We start from the raw sequence: 21,256 nt of genomic DNA on the forward strand, positions 1-21,256 counted from the left end.
ATTGGAGAGTCTGGTCTGGAAGAACAATGGAACCCGAATGGCTAATAGTATATCTGGATTTCCATTATCGTTACTTAAATTAAAGTGTCTTAAAAGAGAATGGTTAAATATGTGCCTTTCGCTACGCATTTGTGGACCTTGTCTTGAATACCAGAACTGTATGAGATATTTATGGGGGCAAATGAAGGAGGGGCTCCTCAAATGGCTAGACAATGTAACTTAACACTGCCTCCCAGAATATCCGTTTGTACTCTAGGATGGTAGTTGTCAGACTAGAGGGCCAGAATAAATCAAAATGTCATACAGTGAAGTCTGTATATCAGATTGGGGGCCATAAAAATGCTTTGGAGAGCCACATCGGGCACCCGGTTGGACAGCTCTGGTCTAGAAGAAAATACTTTATCCGTAAATCTCACCCTAATATACTTTCATGCTGAACTTTTCTCCGCCATGGCTCCAGGCACCCCCCAACAATTTGGAAACTGTTCTAGAACAAACAACAATCAAGAAGAAGTTGAACACTAACATGCAGTTATTTGATTCCACCACCTGGTCACCCACTGTTTGGGGTTCCATGTATGTGTTTCTTTAAAGCTCGATATAGATGCATTCATTTGATTATTGGTATGTTTGGTGGCCCACCAGTCCCTTCACTATAGCTCTAGATCATTTAGGCAAGTTTGATAATTTCCTCTGCCAATGCACCATGTAGGCCAATGCATGTTGCAGTGGCAAATCAGAAATTGAAGAGGAGCCACAACTCCTTTGCTTCTTGTTATTAAATCTGTTCCATTTATGAAAACACTCGGGCTGAACAAGCAGAACAGTATAATGGGGACCAATATAATTGGAGGCCTTATATGCTTTATCCATCTGTTCAGCCTGTGGGCATACCACTTTACCCTGGGTATGGCCACCTTTAGACCTACTCAATTCGCTAAACTTGTTAGATACCTTTAGTAAAGCATTCCTCCTTTTACCTTATTTAGGTAAAAACTATATATTTTTTTTAATGTAGAATTTTATTGAATTCTGGTGAACTGCCCACTGTCAGGGTGGCTCTACGTGGGACCCTCCAGTGGGTAATGGAGGTTGAGCAGATTCTTGGCACAGCAAAGTTTTGCACCGGTGTCCTTCATATTTGGACATTGCTTGCTGTTTACTTTTGTGCTTGATGCAGGTACAGGTAAGGGACCTGTTATCCAGAATGCTAGAGACCTAGGGTTTTCCAGATAAGGAATCTTTCTATAATTTCGATCTCCATAACTTATGTCTGCTAAAAACTAAATGCTAAATCTTACTGTTCCATTATTCAGATCGATATAAAAACAGCATTTCTAGGCAATTTGCCACAGCAGCTCGTGGTGAAAGGGTTAAGCAAGAATACCCACACATCATCTTAAAAGATGTGTAACACGTCCTTCATTTGTAAAGCTGGCCCTGGCGAGGCTGTCACCTGCAGAGAGGTAGAAATATATCCTAGACACACTCCGCTTGAAGGCACGCTCACCATTTTGGAATCCCATAATCCTGCAGTTTGTCATCTGACCAGGCCACTCTTCTGATTGCAGACATCCAACAACTGTGCCAGTTTGTGCATAACCCAAGATACCGTTTGCTTGTCTGGCTCTGCTATGAAGACAGAAAGTTGTGTAGTTAAAGTAAGTGATACCATGGAGTCATACCATTCCTGTTCTTGGCTTTCACTTCATTTTGTGCTATAAGTTTATTTTGTGTTTTAAATGTTCTCTACATGGTTATTTTTTAATAACCCCAGCAAAGCATTGTAACAGGTAACATTAGTTTGTTGCACCAATTTGCTACAGTCATGGTATTTTATTCTGCACCAGGGGAAGGGTAGAATTATTGCCTAAAATGGTTGCTTCACTATGGTGAATAATGCTAATGGCAGCGTCATCCAGACTGAGTTTTAGGGGCAGATCAAAATGTGAGTTGAGTCTAATACATAAAAACTCACCCATGTTCTGTTCATTCCCATGGATTTTAGAAGTGTATTTATCAAATGATGAGTTCTAACTTCTAAAAATCCTATAGGAATGAATAGAACGTGGGTGAGTTTTATGTACTAAACTCTAAATCACGTTGTGATAAAGCTGCCTCTTAGTTTTGAAGCAAGCACTTTGCCATGCAAGCCTTTAGTGCTCCCAATATAGGCTACACAGATCTGCGGCCACTCCCTTGGTTTCCATGATGTATCTGCTTAATGCATTTAGGGTGACACTGATTAACAAGCTAAGCAATTTCCATAGGAACGTGACACTATAAGTTGATATATGGTTACAAAGATGATGTTTCATTTCAGAACAGTATAGACTTGGATAGGGGCCCATCAGGTAACTTTAGGCACAGGGACCTGAAATGCCAATTAGGTGGTCATGCTTGAGAGCACACTATGCTGTGATTGCACAGAAGGTCAGCATTGAAGTAAATAGTGGTTTAGAGTAATTTTGCTTCAAGGAAGTTTGTCAACTAGTTAAAAAGCCAAGTGGAACCACCAGAATTTCTTTAGGTACAGTAGTGGGCCAGTCCCACCCCTGGTCAAAAGTTATAGAAACTAAGCATAGATAATGTGAGAAGAAAAAAAAAAAAAAAAAGTGGCCTATATTTTGGGAACAGTCCTTTACAGGGTAAGAAAAGGTGTATATATAAGGTATGTAGAACCAATGAGATGCTGAGAGAACTTGAATAGAATAATTCTCACCTATAGAAGATTATTATTTTAGTAGCTTCTCCTGCAATACGACTATTTAACCAACAGGAATTTCAGTAATACGGTATCCCAACAACAATCTATTTTTTTTCCCCCATGAAATGTCAGGTTTTTTTTTTACCCATTAATTGTTCAACTTCTGCCCCAATCAGCCCCACCTCATATAACCATTTAATTAGAAATCATGCAAAATAACTTGTTTAGTTATTTTCTTAATGTAATATCTGCATTCACAATCCAATTTCCAGGTTTTTTATTTAATGGATTTTAATAGCTCCGTTGTTTAGTTCAGAGAATTATCTACAGGAAAGAAGATATTTCAGTTCAGATTATGCTGAAACAGTGTGATTGTGGCGTGAGATGCTGCATGCTGTTTAATGAGCATAAAGTCCTTTTCTCATAACTGATAGTAAACATTTTCCTAAAGAATTATTGCCAGCTGTGATCTGTGCAACCATTACACTTTTCCACCACTTCGCTTTACCAGCTATTAGCAGTAATTAGAGGGTAAAAAAGGGAAGGAAAAGTTAAAGTGATACTTTTAAAGGACAATGAAAAGTGTTAAAGATACTACAAATTCCAAGTGGTGCTATTATTCCCACCTAACCTGGTGGCATGGGAATGCTGTAGGCAAGGAAACTTTAGTCACATGGGGGAGAGATAAAAGAAAAACAGTTTCCTTATCCTTTAATTATTTGAAGGATAATATTATTTATTATAATTGTCTGATCTAGTTATATTTGGATAGCGCTGTAAACTTTTCTGATCATAACTTTTAGCTGCTGGCCTTTCCAGTAGAAGCTTGGAAATACCAGTAACTAATGCCCTAAGCTCAGGTAAGTGACAGAGCATGTGCAGGGAGCATGTGCAGGGAATCTGCATAAAAGATGGGGGCTACTGGGGCATCTCTGGGGGTGGGGCATCTCTGGGGGGGGCACAGCTCTTCCCTGCTAAAGGGCTGGGGTTGCCTAGGGCTGGTACAGAAGCCCAAGCATAATGTTTATTTCTGCCCTGCTTGTTTTTATTAATCTATAGTTCTCCTTTAATATTTTGTGTGCCTCAGGTGTCACCTTTTAGCTTTGGGCCACAATACAAGATGGCCCAGGTTGGTGCTGTATGAACTAGATTAGTGAAAAAAAAAAAAACTAGCTAAGTTATTTTGATTCTGGTGGTAGGCATGTAATGTAAGCCTCATTATTATTGAGAACGTAATAGGAATTGGCTACCCCAAAATATACTGTGGTGCAGGCAAGCACTGGTCTGTTTGATATCTGGCACAAAGCTGGACATCAGGACTTGGCATCTCCCCATGCACCAGCTGCATACTCCAGGTTGCAAGAGAGACACTTGGGGAAACATCACCTGCTGAGGAACATAGTAAGGTATATTAAAGTGATACTAACACATCCCTTTAACCAATAGCAACTTGTCAGTATTGCACTTTTTTTTTAACCAAATTCTCCTAAAGCCAAAACCACCTTACCCTTTACAAATGTAAGGCAGATATTTGGAAACTTATGTGGCATTCCAAAGTTGAGAAACTACTACATAGAGAGGTGGGTGATGCAGCCAGTCGATTGCTCTTAGAGGAACGGAGCAGTTGGCCAGAAATGTATGGTGTAACACAAGACCAAAACAAATGTTTCATTCCATGAAAGAAATTGGGGACCATCAATTTAAGACTGAATTGATGCACCCCCCCCCCCCCAAAATAAATACGTACATAGCTGTAAACTAACATAAACAAACATGATTTTTTGAATATTTTTTTTGATAGTATTGAATTTTTTTTTTTGTCAAATTAAATCTCTTGCAACCTATAATCTGTCTCCTGCTGCGTTTGAATTCCAAGATCACTTTCTAAGAATAGGCATATTTAAAATGTAGGTAAATCTATTTTTGAGCCCAGTGTGTTCATTAGGAAAAATGATCTGGAATAAAGTTTCTCAAGCAGAATTAACGATGGGGGTAACCGCTGGTGCATATCGGATCACCCGCACGGAGAAGATCACATGGCTTCTTCAAAAGTCAAACGATCAATTTGCCTCGTTTTGGCACTGTACTTAATGCACAAACAGTGCAATCTGCGGGGCTGTAATTGCATTGTTAGGGCCAAGGAACAAGCCTTTGCCTTTTCAGCAGACAGCTGGCAGGGAGAGAGGCATGTTGTTAGGAAAGAGAGAGGCAAGGCAAATAAAATTACTGCTAACGCTCAGAGATCGGCAGGAGCCCTACTTGCCTAATCTTACCGGTGGGAGCAAGCGGCTGTTGTAATCCAATTATAGCCGCATAAGCAATTTGTTAGACACTCCGCATAATGTAACAATTTCCCAATAAACTCTGACTTGTAATAACGTCGGCAAGAGCCCACATAAATCTGCCCGAATGGTGGGGGCTGGAGTATTCGGCTGGGGGCTTGTAATTGGCATCATCAGCACATTTTGTAGTGCAGTATAGTGCAGTATTTTAGTGCAGGGATTCAAAATGGATTGTCAAAATGTGCCCTTTAACCTTCTCTCTGCCAGTGGGGCCTACAGCGCATTGCAGCTTGAGCTTTTATCATCCTTGCTGGCACACAAATGTTTGAAAAGCATTTTGGTTTATTTAGGGTTAATGTATCTTTATTGACATCGATATTTGGCTATTTTTTTAGGCTGTTTGTTTTAAAAATATATGTTGCGTTTTGTGTGATCGTGTGCCAAAAAAACAATGGCAGAAAACGTAAAATCTGGGAAATATTGGTGGGACCACAACAAAAATAAAATGAGGTTAAACTTAAAATAAGGGTATGTAAAATTGAGTTGTCGCTGTATCTTGACTTTTTTTTTAATAGATTCAGCATGCTGCTTGGTGAGAAATTAATTTTCACCAGTTTTGCCAATTTTTATACTAACCTTCGCTCTCTTCTGTACCCTGTTGTATCCCTATTTTAGCCAGTGAACCCCAAAATATGACTTGACAAATTAATGACTTCTTCCTCAGTGTGATCTGAGAGGTGTTCATAAACAGTGCCCAATTAAATTTCCCTAATTATTTACGTACAATTTTGCAGCAATAATATCATCACTAATGAAATCACCAATTATTGTTTCACTTCACATTTTTAGGGCTGTTCTTATTGAACCATTTCCTTTACTGAATTATCTTTCCAGTTTGCAACATCTCACTCCTTCCTTGTTGCGTTACATACAGTTCTTAAAATGTTAAACCCTGCCGCTCTGAAACCCATCTGTCACTACAATTATAACTGTTATAAATTTGATTTTGGACCAATAGATTGGAGAGGCAGCTATTTCTCTCCTGTTCCTTGGGCACATTAGTAGGCGATCATACCCCTATTATAAGCAGCCTTTGTCTTTCTGTAACTAATGGCTGTTTCTCATTGTTGTGACAGTGAGCTGTGTGCGTTATTTTCTCCCGATATTGTAATAATAATGAGAGCAAATTAGAACAATCAGTTTACACAGATAGCTCTTGATTGGAGACAAGGAGCAATATGGCAACAGGCAATCCATCTTCTGGAAGCTGTCACATTACCTTCAGCAGTGTGAAAGGATCAGGCGGGGCAGGAGGATCCTGCCCAATCAGAAGGCAGAAATTAATGAGGGCAGCATTGTTCTGTGATCAACCTTTTAATTAGCAAGACAGGAGATGGAGAGTATAATACCAAAGCCCAGCTGCCGACTGCCATTCATGGTTTCTGAAGGAAGAAAAAAAAAATCCATTGGTTTAAAATTACATGCTCTGTCTAGTGCCACTTCTGAAATCTGCTCTCTGATTTACCAAACCTTACATATGTCTACCGGATATCACAGCATTGCTCATGCTAATGAGCCATCCTTTCCCCCTTCCCTCCATCAGTCTATAACATGTTCATCCTTGAGACATTTGTACAGAAACGATCCCGATCGTTGCCGCGTATATTTTCTCGTAGTCGTGAAACAAACGATCTCGCCGGTAAAGGTTCCTCTCTCTAAACAGCATTTACCCAGCTGGTCGCCTTTGTGCAAAAATGCTCCCTCACTTTCAAAACGCTGGCAGAGTGCTTTGGTACATTAGCATTTTAATAGATGAATAAAAATTGGCTTATTAAAAAGGTTGCTTCAGACATAACACTGGGAAAGTGCTGCAAATTTAGCACAGTTTTTACAACTTCAGCTTTCTCTCTCGCTCTTAATGACAGTATAGTACATTGTGTAACTTCTAATATTCCCAATACAGGTTGGAAAGTGTCTTTTTAGCCACTTATATGCTCGTTTCACCTTCACTGATACCCTGTATATGAGTAAGGTTACAGGCTGCTTTATTTGCCTTGAGATAATTTCCTTTGTGCTTTTCTTTTCTTCTTTTTCTGGTCTTCCAGCATATATTCTGGTTAAGCAAAGATACAGATTTAGAACAGGTATGGGATCCGTTATCCAGAAAGCTTCAAAATGCAATGCCATCTCATAGATTTTCTTTTAATTATTTCATTTTTCTTGGTTATATTATAACAGTAGCTTGTACTTGATGAAACTAAGCGGCATAAATCCATATTGGCAAGACAAAGGTAGCCTAAGGTATGGGAATAAAATTTGAAGGGTGGGGGGGAATCTATAAGCATTCTGGGCAATACATTCCTTATTTGTATACCACAAGTATATTCTCTTTTACAAAAAAAAAGTTGTATTTTAGAAAATTTCATATGGAAACAACAAAATACCTCTAAAAAAACATAATCCTACACCTGGAACATGAAGTGAGAACTATAGGGCATAAGTTTATAGCATTGGGACGCTACATCTGGGGGCACATACCAGCCTTATACCATAACACATCTAAGTCGGTGGTCCACCTTTTAACAGCTTGTTTATTTTTCTCTGACTGTGTTTCAGTTTACACTGTGGGGCATATTTATTATAGAGTGTAAGCCAGCATCACTGGTGGTGTTGCCCATAGCAACCAATCAGATCTTTTCTTTTGTTTTCTAACTTGTAGGCGACTGTTAAAACCTAATTACTTATTGGTTGCTTTGGCAACACCACCGCTGATGTTGGCATGTTGGGCCTGATCATGTTGGGCATTCATTTAGTGGCTGTTAATTGGTTGGAACTGAGGTCTGTGGTTGAAAGCTGCTGAGCTTGTTCAATGGGGTTTTCAAACCTGCTTAATAGATATTTGGCCTGCCACATGCAAAAGCTAATAGGCCAGAGCCAGTTGGCAGCTTATCTCCATAACTGAGAAAAATACAGCATCATATTCAAAATAAGAGTACAGATATATCTCCAGTAAATGATATCCTTATAAACATTGCTTAGTGATGTCATTAGTTATAATCTGTGCTTAGTGATATCATTTCTATGACTTGGTAAAATGTATATTATATTACTGTATTCCCTGTTGTAAAATATTAGGATATTAGAAGTCACCTTAGAATACCATGACCTGGAACTTGTGCTTTTATATGGCCATGGAGCTTCTTGGTGACTTATAATATTCTTACATTTGGGGGGTACATTAGTCATTTTTTTTTATTTTTATATATACACAGCAAAAAAATTTTTTGGTTGGCAAGGTGCTGCTAGATATTACCATTTCTTAAACCTTGATAGTAGGTGAAGATGGTAGTTGCAGCAGTTGCCCAATGCTGTGGCGGCATCACCATTATAATGCACAGGAGTTGGGCAAGGAACAGTAAGCAGTGTAAACATAACTCCACTACACACACTTTACTAAAGAGGTGACTGGCCCAAGATTTTAGGTTGGCAACTGGGGTCCCCCGGCTTTGTGGTGGTTCCCCAGGTACTGGCACTAAACAGGGTGCATCACAATGTATCATCCATTTTAGTTAGATCACATTTCCAAGTTACAGAGCCCATCCTGAAAAGTTTCTGGAGTGAAGAAGGCCATAAGAGAAGAAACCTGTTTAATTTTGTGCAAGCAGCACAATATAGCAATTTAACACAAACAGCTTATTTACTTTACAGTACATCTGGCTTCAAGGACATTCCATTTAAGGAAGCACATTTAACGATTACTAAACAAAATGATACTTGTTAATGATGTGAGTCAGCATGTTTCTTAGAAGACCTGTTTGCTAATGTCTTCTTGTGAGGCACAGAAAATTAGCAATAAAAGCATTGGTTAATTAATGTCACTTCTGTATTTCTAAGCATATCCATTTTACAACTGACTGGTTGGATCAGGGCTGCACTCTACTTTTTCCCCACTTGAAAGCAGTGCAGTGTCATTTCTTTTCTATAAATTGTGCTGTTAGGAGGTGAATTTTACACCTGCAGTTGAACTGTATCCTTTGCTTTGCAATATGTGGGTGCAGGGTGTTACTCTGCCGCGTGGCAATGGGAAACAAGAGCCAGAGCTTTTCTTCTTTGTTAAAAATGCGTCTTGGCATCCTTTGTGGTTGTTATTTAGTAGAAGTGTTTTCCCACAATAAGTCTATTCTTGCCTTTAGGCTGGGGCCTCTTGTTGGCATTTGATGTGACCTCATGTGGAGGTTGCTCTGCTGAGTTGCATTCTGCAGCTGTATGCATGCCAACATATGGGTTGTCAGTCAAGTTCTGGGACACCCGTGTGTGACAGACTGGATAAAGTGCCTTGCTTGCAGTCTGTTGCCCATGTGGCCAAGATACTGCTCTGTCCCATGTTTGATACAGCAGCATGTGGACTGAAAGATTTCCCAAAGGACATTGTCACTTGGCATATTGTTCTAGACAGATACACAAAGTTGAAAGTCACTGCTGTCTGAACCCATTTATTCATTTAGGCAGACTCTTTATACTGACTTATCAGTTTTGGTGAATACACACAGAACAAAGATTCACCTTCTACTATTCTTGGAGTGACTGGACACATCTTGGTGTATTTACAAATTTACAAAGTATTGCTGAGCAGATATACAATCAGAATAACAGATTAATAAGGCTTCTGGAATAATGAAAGAGTGCGTAGGTCTTGTGGAAATTTTGGTTAAAGTGCGAGTGGTATTCAGAAGGAGCTAGGGTACTGGGAGGGGCATTATAAGGCATGGAATTTGATCTGTATGGGTTGGGAAAGGTTAGGTGAGTGAGGTGCTGGACTTCTGGTCTATCAAATGCAAAAAATACAAATATGCTCTAAATTGCATATTGGTAGGTTCCATTGTGCATACAGATATTGAGACCCAATAGTAAGAAATGTGGCTAAGGGCCAGAGATGGAAGGGTCCAACTATAAAGCTGGCCATGCACAGCAAGCCCTGCTCATTTGGTGGTGATGTCAAATAAAAGGGCCTGCACTTTGGACTAAATTGGGTTGAACCATGGCATCACAGAGCAGGGATGAATGAGACCAATCAGATGAGCATCACATCACCACTCAAATTTGGATAGCAGATTTTTTTGCCAGGTATAAATCGGACAGGCCCATTAGATGCCTTGGGCATTGAGGCAGCATTTATCGCCCCATGTATGGCTAGCTTTAGTGCGCAAGTAAATAACTGGGCAAAAAAGGGAAGGAAATATAATAACTGGAAATTCAGGCAGGTTTTTGAGTAGAAACAGGGCAGTTCATAAATAGATACATGTTAGAAAATGAGCAAAGGTAAGATGGAAAGCAAAAGAGACAAGAAATTAATTAGAGGTGGGTGATTATTAAAGGTAAAAGTCATCAGTATGATTAATGTTATAACTGTCAAAAAATTTCCATAAAAATGAATGCTTGCCGTCCTACTATAACTCAAGTGCTAGAAACATATAGTAACTAACTGGGCAGGTAGCATTCAATCATATGAGGAGTGTGACAGAATTAAAATGGAAATTTGCATCATGCAGGGAATGTAGTACCTGTTACCACTTCATAAATTCCAAACTACAAAGTACTAAACCATAAGTAAAGTTAAACCTTTACCACATTATTTGGCATGAAATAAATTGCTTTAATTGTACTTCATATCCTTCATTGTGCCATATTTTTTTTTTCACAAAACTGGAAACCATGCATACTCTTTACATTGTTTAATCAAACAGTAGGGCAGGGTATCCTGTAGCGGTGCCCATTGGGGTATGATATACTTTAATTATTATCTTGACGGTCAGTAAGGGTGAAGACACAGCTACTTAGTAGTAGCTACTTCTCATGGCTACTTAATCCTATAAAATACCCTGCCATAGACAAAACTGAGAATTTCCTCTGCTAAACACACATAGAGACGATTATCAGCATTGTTTATTTTTGTAGCCATAACAAGTAGCTGCTACTAATCGCTTTGTGTGTCTTCCCCCTTAGGGTAAATTTTATGGTGAATGCTAATTTATTATCCTAAATACTGTTGAAACTATGGCGGATTCATCAATGGTTTCCTATGTCCGTTATCATGTTAAGAGCTAAAAGTAGACCTGACCAAAGTTTGGATCGCCAAACAGTTCTTCCCTTTTTGCATCATTTGTAATCCTGACAGGGGAGGAGGGACTAAAACAAACTTCTCCACAGCTTACAGACAGCATGCAGAAACTACATAACCCACAATGCATTGCACTGTGATGATCCTTTCCTTATTGACATCGCATGTGCAGGGAATTGTGGGATTTGGAGGATGCAGGCTCAGGACAGCCGACTGCTGTTGTATTTTTTTGAGTCGTTAAGTATTCGTCCCGATCAGCAGGAGAACAGGGGGCCAGGCTTAGGTAACCATTAAGTTGTGTTTGGGTGGCATTCCCCTTTAATGCATTTGCAAAAGTCTTCAAAGTGAGTTACTTTTTTCTAAACGTTTTCCCAAGTTTTGGAGTGTGCCGAAAAGTCAACTGCCTAGAGTCTTTTAAGTTGAAGTGACACGCAGACGATAATAAGCTCTCCGTTGTTTTGCTGCCTACAAAGGAACATAAAGAGAGCACTGATTTCTGGCAGGTTTCTACTGTCAGACTTTCTTCTATTATATTTATCTTACAATTTGCCGGGGGGTGAGGTTATTAAGTTTTAGCAGCAGCCATCTATCAAGTTCACAAGTTAACGCGATAAAGGCTCTGTGCCGTTCTGATCCAGGGAATGATGAGCCTCATACGGTAATTAACTAAATGAGAAAGTTAAATCTTACTTGAGAGCTCGGAGAGATGAAAGAGAGGTGTTTGTCAGTTTCTCGGTGGAAATTAGAAGCAGTTTTCTGCAATTCCCTGTACTGCTGCTCTGTCATATTTTACATAACCACTGGGAAAACGTCTTTGTAATTAGTGCTGTCATGGAGGATTTTTTTTTTCAGCTGAAGGATGTTAGAATAATTCATTAGGTTATCAAGAAAGGCTTATGTCCTGAAATGATTAGCACAGTAAAATTTCAACCATTAACGATAACAAGTTTAGAGCACACTGCAGTGCAGAGTTACCAGGCTCGCGCCTGTGCCGCTCCCAATAATTACTTATAATTAAACCTTACCATGATCCCCTTTCATTATGCACTCAATGGATCCTACCAAATCCTACTGGCTGGCAAAAGGACCTACAATCACAGGAACGCAATGTGTTGCACGCCCCACTGGCAACTAAACGGATTATCTAAAGGAATCTGTCTGCCAAAAATTGAATTAGTTCATTTGCCTTTAAGCCCAGGACAAAAATGCAGTGTTGAAGCACAAAAACATTGGATTTGCCTTGGTTCCCTAAAGAAATTGTTTTTGGATTGTGTGGCTCTTTTAAAAGGCTATTCTTGTAATTTAATATTTCCTGTATTGGGAGTGTTTTTACTGCTTAATGGATGGTTGTAAAGTCACTTTACTCAAGACAGTTCCAGTGCAGTGTTTGCCAGATGGTTAAGTTCACCTTTAAATTAAGTGATATTAGTTAGATAATATCGTGATAAAAGTTTGCAATTGCTAATTTTTTTGTGCTGTAGGAAAGTTCTCAAGTCTGGAGTTTCATCAACTATCTGGTTGCTAGAGTACAAGTCACCATACCAACCAGGTATCAGTTTGAATGATAGACTGGTAAATGAATATGAATAGGATAGAAAAGTAAATCAACTAGATATTGAATTCGGTAAGAGCAAATGTAAATGTAATTACCATTGAAGACTTTGTCTTTGCTGTTCTCTGCACTGCTGGTTTTGACTGCATGTACCATTTAGACCCTGCTATAATTAGCACACCTTCAGCATTGAATCCAATCCCCACAGTGCTTTGCATGTTTTCTGATTGACAGATCTATAAAGAAAGAGAATACCAAGTGTGCAAGGCATTGTGGGAACTGAAGTTTTGGATGGTTGGGAGCGGAGTATTGCTGCATTGTTTTATCGGTATGTGTAGTCTGAGCAGCCGTGCAGGGAATAGGAAACAGTCGGGTACTGCTTCCATGCAGTTAAATTTACAAATAACTTTAAAACTGAAAATGTGAAATTAATATATATATGTTGTTTATTATCATCATCTCGCCCCTAGCTCTGCTGATGGAGGAATAGTTCTACCACGTCTAGAGTTCTGAATGTTGCCTATGCCAGATCTATTGGCACCCATTTTGTCACTAAAGTAATGTTGTGCTGCCTCCTTGAAGCCTAATTGAATCTGACATACTTATGAAGCCATCGAATACATAATAATATTCGCTGCAGCTGTTACTGTAATAGAATGATTTGTGTTACAGCAACTCTGCTAAAATATATCCTGCTCTTCTTTAGTGACAGTTTTATGCCGATTTATCATTTGCCATTCAGATTATATTTAATACAAAACAACCCTGTTTGATCCAATTTTAATGTATCTGCGCCTTATTTTTTTGGAGAAGAAATATAGAATTAAATATAAAAATTTGTTTTAAACATTCTTTATCATATACAGTATAATACAGGGCTGGAACTAGCGGTTGGCACTTCTCCACCACCCATTTAAAAAAAAAAAAAAACTTAAATCTTCTTCTACCTTTCCCTTAATCCACCCTGGCATTTCCCAAGTTCCTGGGCGATTGGAAGAGAAGCTGGCCCCAGGTCCACCCTGGCATTACCCAAGTTTCTGGGCGATTGGTAATCCAGGGTGGACCTGGGGCAAGCTTTTCTCCCAAAGTTCCTGGGCGATTTAGGGTGGACCTGGGGCCAGCTTCTCTCCCAAAGGTCTAAGGTGATTGGGAGTGAAGCACCATGTGATAGGGTGAAGAAGAGGCAGCCTTTGTGGTGAGCAGCGGGGTGGTGTTAAAGCATTCTGGCATACAGCCGGGCAGGTAAAAGAGGAGGGTGGCAAGGGTATTTTTCCCATGTTGTTTCTGTTCTAGGTGTGAAAGAGAACTATGCATCATATGACTAAAATTCTTATGGTCGCTAAAATGAAAAATATATTTTAGTGTCCCAATAGATATGAAGTGTAAAATTGCACTGCATGTATGGGCTAATCTGAGTGAATCAGAGCCTTTTCAGTACAGAGATCTTTTCTTTCTCCCCCACCCAAGCATGCAGCTCGACAGAACTGTATTTAATGTTCCAAATAGTTAAATAAGCTTCTCCAGCAAGTTCTAACTTAATATTCTGCAGTTTAGAGACCACTGAAATATTTGCTTTATCAAGTGATACATGTGGAAGCGCTGCTGTTGCACGCACCAAGGCTAGCTTCGGAAGAAATCTATTTATCTCCTGGTGCGTGCGGTTGCTTCTCACCGCAATACGTTATCCAAATAAATAAACGAGCTGAGCCTTTAAGGCAATAACCTTTCTGAGAGCCATTTTTACCTAGGGAGCTGCTGGATAAATATTTAACATGCATTCCATTATTACATCTGTTTGAGCTGTTTTATTGGTAGAGATAACAGAGGGGTATTAAGTCATTACTAGTGTCTTCCTTATATTTATGGGATAAAATGGAACCAGTGAATGAGTAGTAAGCTGTCACATTAGAAAAACTAAGAACCTTGCCTGTTTAGGCCCTACAGGTAGGGCATTAGTCTAAAACTATATAATAGTCATGTCGGTCCTTCTGATGTGTTTATGCATGTCTGTCTGTACTAGAAAGGCCAGACATGTTAACCAATAAAGGAAACATTCAAAAATGATTAAAGTAGTTGTCCTTAAACAGGATCTGTCACCTCAAGAAATAATTCCAAATAGTTTTTTTTATCATGTTGGTTGAGCAAAATAAACTTTACATAAATTATATCAATCTTGTTTCTCTCAGTTGTGCAAGTAGACAGTTGCCATTTTGTAAACACTGTTATTAAGACCAACATTGCATCATCCCAAAATCTTGTTTATGCTCCACAATCTGGCACCCAATGCCCATCTACAGGATACATAAATGCAATGGCATCTAGGAAGTGCTGAATGGAAAGTGAAAGTAACTGCCTGCCCCGCCTCTTTGCCTGAGGCGGTGCAGGCAATATGATTGACGGCTCAGATTTTTAAATACACTTAAAATAGGTATGGATGTTTTTATATTAAAAAAAAAAAAAATAATTTGTCTTCCATGTTTAATTTGCAAAGGACTTCTGTTGTACAGCTTTTTATAGCGGGTGACAGGTCCCCTTTAAGTTGAATTAAAGAAAAAGTAAAGCTTCCCTGAGTCTCAGTATTGATAACTGCCAGAACCTTGTAATGGAAAAAAAAAAAGAAAATTGTGCAGTTATTGACTGCTACTACCTAAGGCAGGTCCATGCTTACAAGCCCAGAACCATGGGCCGGCTTCTGTTGTGCATGTGCCAGATTGCCAATTAGGGTGATCCAGACACCTTGGAGAGGATCCAAGATTATAGCCGCCAACAATGCTGCTCCCCACTTCATTTCTCTCCACTATACAGTTGCACAGTAAGGGTTTGGCAGGTCTCCATGTGGTTGGGATGTGGCCTGGGGGTAAGTTTAATAAAGCATGCCCATGGTGCATTATATTTTGGTTTGGTAATTCTGAATACCAGCCCAGGTGGGGCTTACTAGAAAGTTACCAATATTTGTGGAAGGATAGGGACATAACATGGTGGGGTCTAAGCAGATTGGATTGTCCTAAAATATTCTGATTTTTATTTTTCCTTTATATAATTCCATAGTGACCATAGTGTGTGTGAATGTTATTGGACTGGGGCCGTAACTGATGTGAATAATAAGTCTGTGCTATATAAATAAAAAACATTGTCCTTGGGCAGGAGCAAAGGGGAGCTCTGCTTAAAGGTTACACATTCATGGGGGGGATGCATGTGGAGGAAGCTTGATCTGCTGAAGTCCGACCACCATGAAGGTGGCCATACATAGGCTTATAAGTGCTGCCGATAAACTGTTCGGAGCTAATTGGCCCATATATGGGACCATCCGGGGGCCATCCTAACCAATATCTGGGCGTGCATTAGCCAGATGTTGATCGGGCAGGTTTAAAAATCCTGTTGGGGTGACACTCTACTACATCCCGATAATGCCTACGAACTTGTTGGTGAACTTGCCAAACGAGTAGATCTTTATATGTATGGCAAACTTTATTCTAGATGGTTTTTCTTAAGAGCGTGTACACACGATAGAAAAGTGGAGAGCATATGTACATGAAATGCATCCAACTATGGTCACGCAACAAAGTACCCCAGAGACTTCCTGCAAAGATGTTCTTTCTTTTGTTGCTCGCAACTTGATATCTTCACGGCCTTGTTTCCCTGTATCCGCAGTCTTTAAATTATGCATGCCGTATCCCAGACAAACAGAAAAACAACTGTAAGGTGTTATTGCCGGGAACCTATTACTCATATTGTGATTAGTGTCTGCACAACGTCTGTGTACTGTAAGCTTTAATTTGCCGCACTCGCTACTGTATCTGTAATTGAAAGTTAGATCGTAAAATCTATTCTCTACCACCGCTGTCATTAACATCCTAGATTGGTATCATCACTAAAACTCTCTGAAGCATTTCCCACAGCCATCGAACTCAGTGACCTGTTTTAACAGTTAAATGGTGCCTACCCCTTCTAGTTGAGGAAATAATACATTATAGTGTTCTCTACCTGTCATACACGTAGAAGGCTGATAAAATGCTGTGTGTTGTGCTAACAAACCTTAACTTCACTTTTACTAAATGAACCATACATCATGATAGTTCTGCTGATTTATATAGGTTTCTCTCAAAGCGGAAGGATCTTGTAGGAACCAGAATGAAATCTCTTTTGTAATGTAGACCAGTCAGCTGGATGTTGTGCCATTTGGCCACAGGCTTGGAAGCCTATTGGTCTGATCTTTTTACAGAAGTGCAACACCAGACGTTGTCGTATGTGGGTCGTGGGCGACATAACGTCCCTAGTTTCCTTCCCTCCTGCTAAAGTGAAAATTTTTGGTAGGGAAACAAATGGTGCAGTCACTTCACAAAGCAGCCCAAAGTTGCATGTCAAGGAAACTTCAGGCTACTTCGGAAAGTAACCGCGCTGTGTGTGTTTTCCTGTGATGGGAAAGCATTTGAAGGAGATTAGTCACTCAAGGTAGAGGAGAGTTATAATGGGCAACTTATCTCCTTATGTGTTTGTGTCCTACAGCAGAATATCAACTGTGGTGCCAGATATTGGGTACACCCCAGTAATTGTAATCGCTTACCTGATCCCCCGGGCATGTAAAAAAACTGCACCGACGTGGGGTACTTTTGAGCAAGTGCCATGGAGTGACCTTATTGCTTCTTCCTTATTTTGTCGCATGTGCAGTAAAGTAAAAATCCAAAATGTAAGCAAAAAGCCAGCTTTTTCACTCAACTATGCATGAGCAGACCCGGGCCATTGAAGAATAAAGAAGTGGAAGAATGCAGTGACTCCATGGTGCTCGTTTAGAAGTACTCCAGGCCAGTGCAGTTTTTCTGCACAGGGGAACCAGACTGGTGTATCAGATAAGTAAATATAGTCTCTATGGTGTGCCTAACATTTGGCACCTCCAGTGCCTTTCGCCAAAGAGCAAGATCAGCACCATGCATGTGTCACCAGTACTGGGTTATAGATACAGTGGAGGAAATAATTATTTGACCCCTCACTGATTTTGTAAGTTTGTCCAATGACAAAGAAATGAAAAGTCTCAGAACAGTATCATTTCAATGGTAGGTTTATTTTAACAGTGGCAGATAGCACATCAAAAGGAAAATCGAAAAAATTACTTTAAATAAAAGATAGCAACTGATTTGCATTTCATTGAGTGAAATAAGTTTTTGAACCCCTACCAACCATTAAGAGTTCTGGCTCCCACAGAGTGGTTAGACACTTCTACTCAATTAGTCAACCTCATTAAGGACACCTGTCTTAACTAGTCACCTGTATAAAAGACACCTGTCCACAGAATCAATCAATCAAGCAGACTCCAAACTCTCCAACATGGGAAAGACCAAAGAGCTGTCCAAGGATGTCAGAGACAAAATTGTAGACCTGCACAAGGCTGGAATGGGCTACAAAACCATTAGCAAGAAGCTGGGAGAGAAGGTGACAACTGTTGGTGCGATTGTTCGAAAATGGAAGGAGCACAAAATGACCATCAATCGACCTCGCTCTGGGGCTCCACGCAAGATCTCACCTCGTGGGGTGTCAATGATTCTGAGAAAGGTGAAAAAGCATCCTAGAACTACACGGGAGGAGTTAGTTAATGACCTCAAATTAGCAGGGACCACAGTCACCAAGAAAACCATTGGAAACACATTACACCGCAATGGATTAAAATCCTGCAGGGCTCACAAGGTCCCCCTGCTCAAGAAGGCACATGTGCAGGCCCGTCTGAAGTTTGCCAATGAACACCTGAATGATTCTGTGAGTGACTGGGAGAAGGTGCTGTGGTCTGATGAGACCAAAATAGAGCTCTTTGGCATTAACTCAACTCGCTGTGTTTGGAGGAAGAAAAATGCTGCCTATGACCCCCAAAACACCGTCCCCACCGTCAAGCATGGGGGTGGAAACATTTTGCTTTGGGGGTGTTTTTCTGCTAAGGGCACAGGACAACTTATTCGCATTAACGGGAAAATGGAAGGAGCCATGTATCGTGAAATCCTGAACGACAACCTCCTTCCCTCTGCCAGGAAACTGAAAATGGGTCGTGGATGGGTGTTCCAGCACGACAATGACCCAAAACATACAGCAAAGGCAACAAAGGAGTGGCTCAAGAAGAAGCACATTAAGGTCATGGAGTGGCCTAGTCAGTCTCCGGACCTTAATCCAATAGAAAACCTATGGAGGGAGCTCAAGCTCAGAGTTGCACAGAGACAGCCTCGAAACCTTAGGGATTTAGAGATGATCTGCAAAGAGGAGTGGGACCAACATTCCTCCTAAAATGTGCGCAAACTTGGTCATCAATTACAAGAAACGTTTGACCTCTGTGCTTGCAAACAAGGGTTTTTTTGTTAGAGGGTTCAAAAACTTATTTCACTCAATGAAATGCAAATCAGTTGCTATCTTTTATTTAAAGTTATTTTTTCGATTTTCCTTTTGATGTGCTATCTGCCACTGTTAAAATAAACCTACCATTGAAATGATACTGTTCTGAGACTTTTCATTTCTTTGTCATTGGACAAACTTACAAAATCAGTGAGGGGTCAAATAATTATTTCCTCCACTGTAGGAAGCTTACCTTTATAAGACCATTTATACCATACTAAACAATTATTTTAAAGGGAGGAAAACCAGGGCACTCACTGGTAACAGTCCGTATTTGTATGTTCAGGCTGAGTATTTTGGTGCTTTATAAGTTCATATGTTCATGTATGAAATATTAACATTATTATAGGATTTTTGTGACTGCTTTGGTCATGGTTTATTATGAACCATGCGAGCAAAACAACCATTCTACAATATATTAATTAGAACAAAACTCTCCATATATTCACAGTAACTCACAATGGAAATATATTAAGTGTAGAACAGGAAAAAAACTCAGGTGACCCAAATGCATAATTTTAAGCTTCCAGGCCTAAACTGTTTTATGCCATTGACCTAAATGTGGAGGAGGAGCAGGATGGGGTTTTTTTATTTAGAAAGTGTTGAATGGGCTCCCTGTAGTTAAGGCCCAAGTTAATAATCTAGTTTTCTGAACATAAGAATTTGGTTCCGTTGTAACTATGCTAAATGGCGCTTTATTATTAAATATGACCTGGGGCTCTAAACAATATTAATATAATAATAATATATTGTGTCCTGCTTTTCTCCCTTGTAAACATCTTTGTGTATGTATAAATAAACTCTTTATGTAGCTCCAGCCCTGTACTAAATTGTTTGCATCCTTCACTTTGGAAGAACATGAAATTCATTCGAGTGCATTAAAGTGTCACACTGGTTTCCCATTTAACGGTCTCTGGTATTTTATGTACAGCTCCAGCGTAGATTGTAATGTCCTCTCGGAGTTACTTGCACGGATATGCAACGGCTGCAGCCTGACAGAAGCAAATGGATACTCTCAGTCAGCCAATTTATATGTCTAAATCCTTTATTCCCCTGCTGCGTAGCAGATGTATTTCTTGAATTTATGTGTGTCAGAGCTGTGTGTCATGTACTTTTGCGTTTTTTATTTATATTTATCTTTGCACTTTTTTCCACAGACGAAACTTGCCAATGGCACTTCCAGCATGATTGTGCCCAAGCAGCGAAAGCTGTCAGCAAATTACGAGAAGGAAAAAGAGCTATGCGTCAAGTATTTTGAGCAGTGGTCCGAGTGCGATCAAGTAGAGTTTGTTGAGCACCTGATATCTCGAATGTGCCACTATCAGCATGGACATATAAATACATACCTTAAGCCAATGTTACAAAGGGATTTCATCACCGCACTACCAGGTAAAGTATATGGGCTGAATTGTTTGATTGAATGATTATGTGGACAATAGACAGGTTAATTGTGTTTAAACAGAAACAAGTGTATTAAAGTAATGGACAAAATAGTGCACTGTTACCCTGCACTAGTAAAAATTATATTTTTTCCTCAAAAAGACCACTATGTTTAAATAAAGCTGCTGTGGAGCCATGGGGGCAGCGATTCAAATTGAAATAGGTCTAAATGGCACAGGTTGCATAGCAGATAATAGATTAGCTCTGTAAAACAGCATTGCATTCTACAGAGCTCGCGTATCTGCTATGTAACTTGTGCCTTTTCTTCTTTAAATGGCTGCCCCCATGGCTACACAGCAGCTTATATTTATAAACTATAGTAATCTTTCTGAAGCAAATACACAACTATTACCAGTGCAGGGCAACACTACATATATGTAAATAACTTTAAAACACTTTAAAGGAACAGTAACACCTACAAATAAGTGTATCAAAGTAATTCAAATATTGTGTGCTGTTGCCCTTCACTGGCAAAAGTTTATATAAAAACACTGCTGCTAAATGGCACGCTACATATCAGATAACCAATAAGCTCTGTAGAACATCGCCTTATTCTACAGAGCTTATCTGCTATATAAACTGCCTTTTCTCCTTTTTCAGATTTAGGGTGAAGACACACAGAGCAACTTGTCACGGCTACTAGACTCCAGAAAATACCCTGCCATAGAACATACTGAGAATTGCCTCTGCTGAAACACACATAGAGACAATTATCAGTAAATGATCAGCATTGTCTATTTTAGCAGCTGTGACAGTAGCTGCTACTAGAAGCTCTGTGTGTCTTCACC

The 21,256-nt window shown here is 39.7% G+C and overlaps 1 protein-coding gene across 15 annotated transcripts in view; it reads left to right on the plus strand.

Moving 5' to 3' along the window:
• btrc (beta-transducin repeat containing E3 ubiquitin protein ligase) overlaps positions 1-21,256 on the plus strand; it is a 101,865-nt gene that overhangs the window by 53,052 nt on the left and 27,557 nt on the right. For 11 of the 15 annotated variants that reach the window (XM_012966585.3, XM_012966580.3, XM_012966576.3 and 8 more), the window contains 2 exons: positions 1,572-1,661; positions 20,186-20,417. In XM_012966585.3, coding sequence (XP_012822039.1) covers positions 1,572-1,661; positions 20,186-20,417 — 322 coding nt within the window. The remainder of the gene's footprint in view (positions 1-1,571; positions 1,662-20,185; positions 20,418-21,256) is intronic. The other 4 variants (XM_012966577.3, XM_012966588.3, XM_012966589.3 and 1 more) reach the window with 1 other exon arrangement.

The sequence above is a fragment of the Xenopus tropicalis genome, chromosome 7, assembly GCF_000004195.4.
Source record: "Xenopus tropicalis strain Nigerian chromosome 7, UCB_Xtro_10.0, whole genome shotgun sequence".
In the NCBI taxonomy this organism is placed as follows: domain Eukaryota; kingdom Metazoa; phylum Chordata; class Amphibia; order Anura; family Pipidae; genus Xenopus; species Xenopus tropicalis.